Consider the following 10,348-nt stretch of genomic DNA (forward strand, 5'->3'; position numbering starts at 1 on the left):
ATAGCTAAACAAAATCCTTTTGTAACCTCACTTCTACTTGTTGACAAGGGTGGCAAGTCAATTGTCTTTAACCCCTTCTGTCCCTATGAACCTTATCTTTCAGCATTTTTTATAAATTGTGGATTCTGTGAAATCTCTTTATAACATACAAAAGATTCATCTTAAATAGAGGAGAAGCATTTCACAATACATGAAAGGCTTGTTTAACAGGAGCACGATAGTCACAGGTCTGTATTTGCTCAAATGTCCTGGGAATTTTCCTTCTCTTATTCTCTGTACCCATTCACTTGAAAATTTAAGATGCTGAAAATACAGTATATGATAACTAATAGTTTGTTAAAAGAAAACATCGTGTGCCAGCTTAAATGGATTGAGTATGTACATTTTCAATTTGCTTGGGCATTTTTCAGCAAACTGTATTTTTCACAGGAAAGAGACAAAAGCTGTGAGAGACTAATTACTCACGCAAAGTAAACCTGTGACAAGTAAATCAAAAAGTTTAAGAGATCATCAAAATGTCCAATCTTAATTTCTTTAGAAAAGTGTGAAGAAATTATAATCTAAAGCAATTCGTATTTCTAAACCTGCAGTTAACTTCCATTAAAAAAGTGCTATACCCTTAGAAGTCATAGAACAAAACTCAAAAATATTTGGAAATATGTCAATTAAGCTGCTTCAAACCATCCCAACCTAGGGTTCTAATCTTCCTTGGTAATCTGTCAGGGAAAACTCCAAAAGCTCACTTTCATCTTGATTTGGAACGAGGCAAATACTTACTCCAAAGAAGGCAGAGCTGTCACCCCTCAATTATTCCTACAGACGCAAGAGGCTCACCCAAAAGTACTGCTGACCAGCAAAACTTCTGCCAAAACCACCTTCCCTCCCTTCCCATTCTGTCTTGCCTCCAGTTTTCGCTCTGACAGCAAAGGAGTTAATTGAGGAGCCCCTCAATCAACATTTCCCCCCGCCGCTTTTTCCATGACATTAAATACATTAAATACATTAAATGCATCCAACACAAGGCATTAAAGCAATGGGCAGGGCGGATGGCGGCCCTGCGGCCGGCCGGGCAGAAGGGGCAGAAGGTGCACAAGGTGCAGAAGGCGCACAAGGTGCACAAGGTGCAGAAGGTGGCCCCGGGGTTACCTGTCAGCCACCAGGCTCCTGTCCGTCACCTCTCTCCCCGGGGCAGGACCAGCTGTCCCCCGGCTCGCCCGCTGTCCGTCCGCAGGTGACAATGACAGCAGGGCTCTGCGGTGGCGCCGGGAGGGCAGCGCCGAATGTCCCGTCCCACACGGGGCACGGCAAAGCTCCGCTTTAAGGTCAGAACCGGTCTGGACCAGAGAAGGGAAACCCTTTGTGTCCCAGAGCAGCTCCCGAGGCGGGCGGGTCAGAACGCTTTCTGGCACGGTCACCGCCCCTGTGCCAGGTGCCGGGCGTGTTGCGGCAGCACGGCTCGCTGCGAGTGACAACAGAGGGGACTGTCGGGCTGTCACCCGCAGCGAGCGACAGCCTTCGGAACCCGCCGCGGGGAGGACCAGCGGCCAGGGACGGGGAAAAACCTCCTGCGCTGTTTCTGGCCGGTTTTTGCTCGCTGAAGGCAGTCTGGGGAAGGACGGGGAAACAAGGGGAGATTAATGATTGTCCTGGCGCAGGGGGACGGGCAGAGCGGGGACAGGGCTGGGAGGGCAGGGCTCTGTTAGCTGACAGGGAACGGGATTCCCACTCCTTGACATAACCAAGGCAGGGGGAAAAGGGGCTTTACAGACTCTCTGCCACTTCAGCTGCTAAAGCAGGGGCTCCAGAGAGAAATCTGGCTCCTCGTAAAACCAACTTATCTCCCAACTCATGAGGCAGGGTTTCACCCTGATGAAAACTACTCAATCTAGCGCCCAGAAGAAAAAATTCCTCTCAAAAGAAGAGCTAATGGAAATGCACAGCTATATGCAAATTGTAAAGCAGCCTTAAAGAAATGCTTTCTCAGAGCTGTTCTTTTGGAGGCAGCCCCTAACCCCAGCCCTTCAAGCCAAAGGGTTTACTTAGTCCATGGGAACACTGCCAAAAAACAAGCAGCAGCAGAGGGTTTCCCAGCACAGGAGTTTTCTATTCAAAAGCAACCAATGGTTGCCCCACTTCACAAGGTCAGCTTGGTGAGAAGGGTCCTGCGGCTTGCTCGAGTCTAGCTGTCTCAAGTTATGCGACCCAAAAAGGAGATATTAAAAATGACAGCGTCATTTTGACAGGTGGGCCTAAAGCACGCCTTTTGCTGAGCACACCACCCAGCTGAACTGGCTGCTGGGGCTGGCACACACCTTGGCTGCACTGTGCCTCTCCAGCCCCTGCACAGGGTCAGCTCTGCTTTCTCCACCACTGCTACCAAAGCAAGGGATCCAAGGCTGATGAGACCCAGCACCTTCTGCTAGGATATTCGAAATTCTGATAAGGCAGATGTGAAGTCACTGCCTTTGACCATGTGAGCGCCACGCAGGGCTGTGGGGAAGCTGGTGTGGCAAAGGACGGACTTTGCCTTCCAGCCCATCCTGAGAGTGACACTAGTGCTACTAAACAACAGGAGTCATCGTTCCGTTCCAAACTGGTGCATAGTGACACAACAAAACGGAACAGCTTCTCGGGCTACTCCCCATGACAGCACATTCTTCCTCCTGTGTTCATTTGGTGACACCAGGCTTTGCTTCCTCTTTGCTCCTTTACAGCCCTTACTCAGCCCTCAGTGACACTCAGCTACTCCCCAAAAAGCTGTTGGGGCTGGGGGAGCCAAAAGGGCCCCCAAAGCAGCCTTCATCACCACAGCACGCTGCACTGAGCTGGCTGCTCCATCCTGTTAGCCAAGGAGTGAGCAGAGGAGGATAGAGCCGTCTCTGCTGCCCTCCTCCCACGCCTCCCGGGTGATAAGCAGAGAGAAGAAGAAAGCATATCCTATTTCATGCCTCTGGCATGTGGAAGTAAGAACATTATTTTATAATAATCCTATTAACGCAGATGAGACGACGATGGCGGGCCATGAGGCACCGTTTAGAGAAGCCCCATCAGTGGGCTCTTTGTTGATGCAGGCAGCTCTGCCCGGGTGAGCTGAAGGCAGCCTTTCAGTGCCTGGCTGGTCTTGAGCCCTCTCACTGGGGTCTCCAGATGAACAGCATGGGGTCACAGCAGGGCCACAGGCTCAACATTTGTCTAGTACCAACCCCAGCCTGCACTGGAAAACACAAAGGGCAGGGTTGTGCAGTTTTCCAAAATGCTAGGCTTGCTTTCCTCTGTGTGACAGAAAGCATATTCCCTCTCCCCTTCTTTCATTTAAAGAGTAAAACCTTCGTGGGTTTGATTATTTTTTTCTCTCAGATTTAAAAATTAACCCCCCCCCATTCACAGGTAGCTTTATCTTAGATGGCTTTTTCCCACATCAATGAAAACAGCAAACAAATTGGCTCCCTCCCTTATGGACACATTATTGGCAGCAGGTTTAAGATTTTGAGGTGGTTTTTTTTTTTTTTTTCAGCAGCAATCTGATTTAATTTGGAATGAAAAATATAAACCAGTTGCCTAAACAGAATATATATATACACACACACACAGAGTGAGTGTGTGTGTGTGATAAAGGTAATAACTGAGAGCCACACCTGGTGATGTGTCAAGGGCAATACTTCACTCAGCAGACAATCTCAGCCATGAAGCTCTCTGTGGCACAACATCTACTGAAGAGTAGGTATTGCCTCCTCCATAACCACCAGGGAAAGCTGCCCAGCAGCCCTACAAACTGTGCAACAATCTCCTTAGAGGAGAGCTGGGGTAGTGCCTCATTTTAGAATACTTCTAATTTTAGAGTAAACAGTCCTGTCTTGAGAACTGCAGGAGAATGGGAGCCCAAAGAAGGCTGCCATTAGGGGAAAGGGAAAATTAGGGGAAGGCCCTGGAGTTTCCTATCGCTCCTTGGGCAGTCACGGCACTGAAATATAAACGTGTTACAAAGAAATGGAACAAATCCAAATCTGTGTCAGGGAATGATTTTGCAGGGCTCCCATTGTGTCTGAACTTATCAGGCAAAGCCTTCCTTTCCAACCTGATCCAAAAATCGCTGGAGCCAAGCGCAGCCTGTTCCGTGCTTCAGGAGGCTTTGGAGCAGCCCTTTCTGAACCATGGAGGGAACACGTTTTGGTAAAAGAACCACATGTTAATTGTGCAAATGCATTTTCAGCATCCCTTAGAAATGGAGACATTTGCCTACAAGCTGACAAAGAGTATTTAGTTAATAGTTAAAATTCAAAAGAGATTTCATTAAAAATTGAATCATTCATGCAATAGCAGAGCGGTTTTGTCTTTTTTTTTCCCCTCAAGCACTTTATGCTGCACAGAACACTTTTGCATTCATTTACTTTTGCAAAATTAATTGCCAGGTCAATTTTCAGTGGGAATAGAAGGTGAGAAATTCAGAAGAGAAAGGTGAATCTGGCAGACAGCAGAGGGCTGTTCCCCCTTCAAGAGTCGGGGTTTAGTTTTAATGCAGCAGCGGCTCTGAAAAATACTCAAATTAAAGGTGACCTCCACAAAAGGAGACTGAGACACTGAAATGAGCCAGAGATGAAGATTCTCCCAGAGGTGAAGATTCTCCCAGAGGTGAATTTCAAGCATCTCTCCTGCTGTGACTCTTGCCTACCAAGGCCAAGAGTGGTGACTGCTTGGGGTGACACGCTGCCAGCACGAGTCGCCTCGTGCCACACCTCGTGTGCCAGCTGAAGGACAGAAGGACAGGGCTGTACATCCCAGCAGTAGCAGGAGGTGGCTGTCAGAGACCAGCCCCAACTCTGCAGCACTGGTGGCGTGTTGACATGAAAACAGGGAGACAAGGTGGGTAAACACGCCTGTCTCAGCTGACCTGCCCTCCCCTGTGGCTCAGTGTGCCCTCTGCCCTGATGCATCGTGGAAATATTCACAGCTGGGCGGCACAAAAGCATCTTTGGACAAGTGGGTTCAGCCCACAGAAACATGGCAGGGCTAAGCCTACGTGGGTTTTGCTGTCAAGGTTTTCCTGAAATGAAGGGAGACCCAATGAACCTCACAGCTTTGCAGAGCTGTACCCTAGTGTGTGCCCTTCACGTGGGAAGCCTGTTATGTCCTTCCCCGTGAGTTTCAGCCACGTGGAAGGGAAAAGAGAGAAAACTAGATGCTCTCCATCCTACAAAGACTGCTGCCCTACATGCCTCACCCTGGGCCTCCCCTAAGATGTCTGCAAATCCACAGCAGGCCCTCAGACGAGTCCCTTCTGACATGAGCACCCAAAACTAGGAGTGACCACTGCAGAGGAGCACCAGCAACCTGCTCCCTGCGGAGTTCACTTCTGCCAGTGCCTTCCTGCCACATGGACATCATCACGTCAAAGACAGGAGCAAGCACAGCAATGTGTGCTGCTCATCCGACCAGGACAACGCCACGGGCACTTCAACAGGGTGACTTTTCCAGACAGGATTGCAGAAAAAATTCCTGCTCTCCAGCAAGCATCATTTTTCTGTGAACCCTCCTGGTCTGCAGGCAGAGCTGTGCTTGCGGGAAGGCTCAGCTTCTGGCTTTGCACATCTCAAAGAGGAGAGATAACCACCAAAATAACCACCAGAGAAGAAAGAAGAGCTTTTCCAGAATCACTCTGCAGAGGTTGAGGATGCAGGCAGGGAGAGAGCTGTGCTCACAGGGAAATAACAGCAGCAGACTTAAGGATGCTGTTTTTTTGGGATTCCACACAGCTATTCCAAAAAAGCATCGCTGCAGAAGTCAAGCCAGTGAAAGTGTAAAAAAATTAGCCAGTATGGCTAAGTCTCTCTCTGCTCCAATTCTCTCCTCCTCTCTGGCTCTATTAAACCATTTTCCAGAATCACTCTGCAGAGGTTGAGGATGCAGGTAGGGAGAGAGCTGTGCTCACAGGGAAATAACAGCAGCAGACTTAAGGATGCTGTTTTTTTGGGATTCCACACAGCTATTCCAAAAAAGCATCGCTGCAGAAGTCAAGCCAGTGAAAATGCAAAAAAATTAGCCAGTTTGGCTAAGTCTCTCTCTGCTCCAATTCTCTACTCCTTTCTGGCTCTATTAAACCATTTTCCAGAATCACTCTGCAGAGGTTGAGGATGCAGGGAGAGAGCTGTGCTCACAGGGAAATAACAGCAGCAGACTTAAGGATGCTGGTTTTTTGGGATTCCACACAGCTATTCAAAAAAAGCATCGCTGCAGAAGTCAAGCCAGTGAAAGTGTAAAAAAATTAGCCAGTTTGGCTAAGTGTCTGCTCCAATTCTCTACTCCTTTCTGGCTCAGGACCACAAAGAGACTCAAAAGACAGAAGCTGCCTGGGACCCTGTCGGGAAGGGCTGCCTCCGGAGGCCTTTCCTCTTCCAGCTGCAGCATATCCTGGGGAGAAACCTTCAGCCTTAACCTTCAGGGGCCACCTCTTGGTATCCACCTCCTCCTGAAGCTATTTTGGTTTTTGCTCACCTGGCTGTGGCAGGAGAGTTCAAGGCGTCCTGGCAGCAGGAAGCTGCCGTGCTCCACCCTCTGCTCGGCACAGTGCTTCTGGGCTCACCCAGGATTTGTGTCCCAGTGTCCCAGCTCCGCCGGTGACAGCGACAGCGCGGACACTCGGGTGGGAGCGGGACCCTCGGCATGAAGCTCTTCTCCTGCGAGCCCCGGGCAGCCCTCGCCGTGCTCCTCCTGGCCGCTGCCCTCTGGGATTCCTGCTCGGCAGGTATTTCTCTTCTCTTGTGCTCCGCTTTTGATACCCTGCCCTTTCCCCCCACTCCTCTCAATGCCTGCACGTATTGCCCAGCAGTTCGTTCTTTAAAAACGAGGGGGCATTCCCTTGCTTCACCTGAAAAGGATAAAAAGCTGGGATTAATGAATGAGAATTACTGGACAGGACTGATCACGGCATCGTTGTAAAGGGATGTGCTTTTGCCGGCATTCCCTTGCTTCACCTAAAAAGGATCAAAAGCTGGGATTAATGAATGACTGATCACAGCATCGTTGTAAGGGGATGTGCTTTTGCCGGCTATTTACAGAACCACTGTAAATGGGACTGAGCTGCAGCTTGCTCCACTGACTGGCAAGGAGACAGGAACCACAGTTACTGGACCTTCTCCTGCTTGCTCAGGCAAAGGACCACCTGCAGTACCACCTATTAGGATCCCTGTAGTCCGATTTAGCTTTCATTGCAAGCTTTTTGCAGAAAATGTGGCTTTGGTGCCACCTTAATTGTAGAAGTTGCCTGCAACCAAAACGTAAATGAAAGCTGAAATCCTTTCCCACCAGGCTACTGCCTGCGTTTGTGTACCAGCACCAGATGAGACCTGTCAGCTGTTTAAAGACAGGCTGCCTTTGACAGCCTGTTCTTAGGGCTGCAAGATCTATAAAACAAACCAGCACTCGGCATTCTGCGGCACTTCCTTCCACAGGTCATGAACAGGTTTTAATGATTCTTCCCAGTGCTTCTGTGAGGTACTTATTAACTGAGAAAACGAATTATGGGCTTGGGCAAGGTCATTCTCCAAATCCTATGAGAGTCAGACAGAAGGACGGGGGATGCTCAGACCCTTCCCTGAAGCAGGTTGCCCAGGGGCCCAATCTGTGCATGGCAGAGGCCATAGGGAAATGGTGGGTCAGATCAAATGCAGGAAAAAGCAGGTGACCCCAAGGGGAACATGTCCCACAGGACAACCTCAGTTTACTTGCTGTTACATGGAAAACATTAAACTCAAAGCAAATCTTTGGTCAAATGTCTCATTTGGATTTGTTTTCCTCAGCTGACGCTAAACCCACGCTATTATTTTGCGGTCTTTGCTGGAATCAAACTGGACCTGATTTTCTCTGTTACATTCCAAACTACCAGCTCAGAGTGATGGCTTGACTGGGAATAGCTCTCCCATGGCTGGTCTGTGGACCAGCAGCACATTAAAGCTTCTTCATGCAGCAGGACTCCTCACCACTGGAGCCTCCCCCCGGCCATTCCCCACCTATCTGTGCAGGGGATACTCTACCTGGCTGAACTTGAACTGTGCTGCTCACGGCAGCACAGGAAGAGGTGTTTCTCCGACCCCCTTCCTTCTGCAGAAGGGGACAGCCAGACTCCTGTGCAGCCTGGGATCTTTCTAAGGGAAAAGGAGAAAGAGGTACAGCCTGATGGCCATGGATCTCTATGCCATCCAAGGGTGTCTTCATTTCTGTGCTTCCTCGTTCTGCCCCTGTAGCCTGGGCAAGGACAGTGGTTAATTTGAGCTCCAAGAGGATGGTTCAGCCAGGGTCACACCAAGGCAGAGGTGCAGTGATTCACCTGCTCCTGAGGGATGCTGCTAGAACAAGTCTCTGAAGTGGGTGTTAAAAGTGGTGGGATAAAGAAGCATATCCTAACACAGCAATGTTTAGAGGCAGGAACTTACTTTCTTCAAGTTGTTTCCATCCTGCAGACCTCTACAAGGCCAGTGGCTTGCAGATTCTCCTGCTTGATGACAAACATCACTTTTCTAATCCAACTTAACTTTTCTCCTGTGCTTTCCTTCTGGCAGCAGCTGAAGACATCTCCAACGTTTCAACAACTGAGCATGAACCACCATGTCTTAGTAAGTCTTCATAAATCACTACTACCTCTTAAAGTTAAGTGATGAGTCTACGCATTGACTGAGAAGCTGTCCTGGAAAGGGATTTATCTCTTTCCAAGTCTTCCACTGTGGGTCAGCCTTTAGGATGCATTTCTAAGACTCCTCCACTGTCACGGTGTGATATCTTATGTGACACTGGGACAGACCCATAGCTCTCACTTGTGTCCTAAAGCTCCCTGCCTGCCTGTAGGCATTGCACAGGTTCCCAGGAGCACCTCTTTCCCCTGCCCTACCAGGTCTTCCCCAAACCACCTCAGATCCCACCATGACTCCAGAGCCATCCACCAGGTTAAGAGCCAGGCTTAGGGGAAAGGCACAGCGAGAGGAAACCTCCCATGAAAACTCTTCCTTTCTCCCCCACCAGCCGTGAATTTCTGCAGGCAGGCGGCGGTGTGCTGCCCCACGGGCATGGACGACTACGGCTGGATCGCAGCGGCCGTCGGCTGGAGCCTCTGGTTCCTGACCCTCATCCTGCTCTGCGTGGACAAGATCATCAAACTCCGGCCCGATGAGCCCAAGTACCTGGTGGCCTGAAGCAGAGCAAGCCAGCAAGCGGCAGCGCCGGGGAGCAGTGAGGAGCAGGAGGACTGACAAAGCGTTTCAAACACTTGCTAAGAAATAAAAAAAGGGATAAAACACATTCAGCCAAAAAAGGCCGGATCTAAGCAGGGTGGCTGCCGAGGCTTCGCCCTCTCTGGCTGGCTGGAGCTGCCAGCCAAGTCCCTGTAAGCCACCACATCTGTGCCACAGCGCAAAAAAAACCTCCCCACTTTTCCCTGAGCCCTCTGTGCTTGCTGTGAGCACCGCAGCAGGAGGAGAGGCTGAGGGACCAGTCACCATGGCCTCGAGGCCACCTGGGGCATGATCTTTGGGTTTGACACAGAAATGGGCAAATAAAGCTATTTTCTGGTAATCAGCATTACCAGAGCCAATACTAAGCTACAGGCCAGGTTACTTCAGTAATTTGTTGACTTTACCAAGTCCTTCTCACTCACTAATCCGTGATATTTTAAAGTCTATTAACTGATACATGGGAAGACTTTCTTATGGAATCTTAGGGATTTTTTGGGGTGGTTTGAAAGTAAAACTAATTGTCCCAGAGCCATTTAAATGTGAACTGTGTTGCAGGAATTGAATATTGGTTGTACTTATTCAGCTTCCACCTGCCTGAGAAACTAAGCCAAGCTGAAGTATGGGAAGCAAGTTTAAACTAACACATCCAACTCATGCACAAAACTGTTCCTATTTATATGAGATGATAATAAACACTCTTACTGATTGAAAGACTCTCACTGACTGGTTTATATGGATAAAACTTATATTGGCAAGGAATTACTCAACCCAGTTGTTAAAAACAGGATTCAAGGAGGGTTTGCCTCACTGCAGTCAAAGTCTGTTTTGGTGCAGTTGCACCAGTTTTATTTCTACCTGTTATTAAAACAATCAGAATAAAAAATCAGAATTGAACTTGCCTAGACCTACACAAGGTTAGCAAACCCGCTAGAGATCAACTGAAATGAAACATGAAGTTACCTTTAAATTTAAAAAACGCCACTGGAGATTTTTATCTGCTAGAAATAATTATACTCTCCCATCAGCTCATCAGTATGTAACTTCTATGAGTGAGAAAAGACAGAGACCAGTCTAAGACTCTTCCAATTGATTCTGGCACAATTAACACTCTGATCAGGACAATTTGGGCC

At 48.8% G+C, this 10,348-nt stretch overlaps 1 protein-coding gene across 1 annotated transcript; it reads left to right on the top strand.

Annotated features, from left to right (window-relative positions):
• The first annotated feature begins 6,633 nt into the window (after positions 1–6,633).
• TMEM213 (transmembrane protein 213) lies at positions 6,634–9,205 on the top strand. Its single transcript, XM_066318525.1, has 3 exons — positions 6,634–6,739; positions 8,553–8,606; positions 9,010–9,205. The coding sequence occupies exons 1-3, from the start codon at positions 6,658–6,660 to the stop codon at positions 9,177–9,179; spliced, it is 306 nt and encodes a 101-aa protein (XP_066174622.1). The 5' UTR covers positions 6,634–6,657; the 3' UTR covers positions 9,180–9,205.
• The last annotated feature ends 1,143 nt before the right edge of the window (positions 9,206–10,348 follow it).

This window comes from Sylvia atricapilla, chromosome 5 (genome assembly GCF_009819655.1).
Source record: "Sylvia atricapilla isolate bSylAtr1 chromosome 5, bSylAtr1.pri, whole genome shotgun sequence".
Taxonomy (NCBI): Eukaryota; Metazoa; Chordata; class Aves; order Passeriformes; family Sylviidae; genus Sylvia; species Sylvia atricapilla.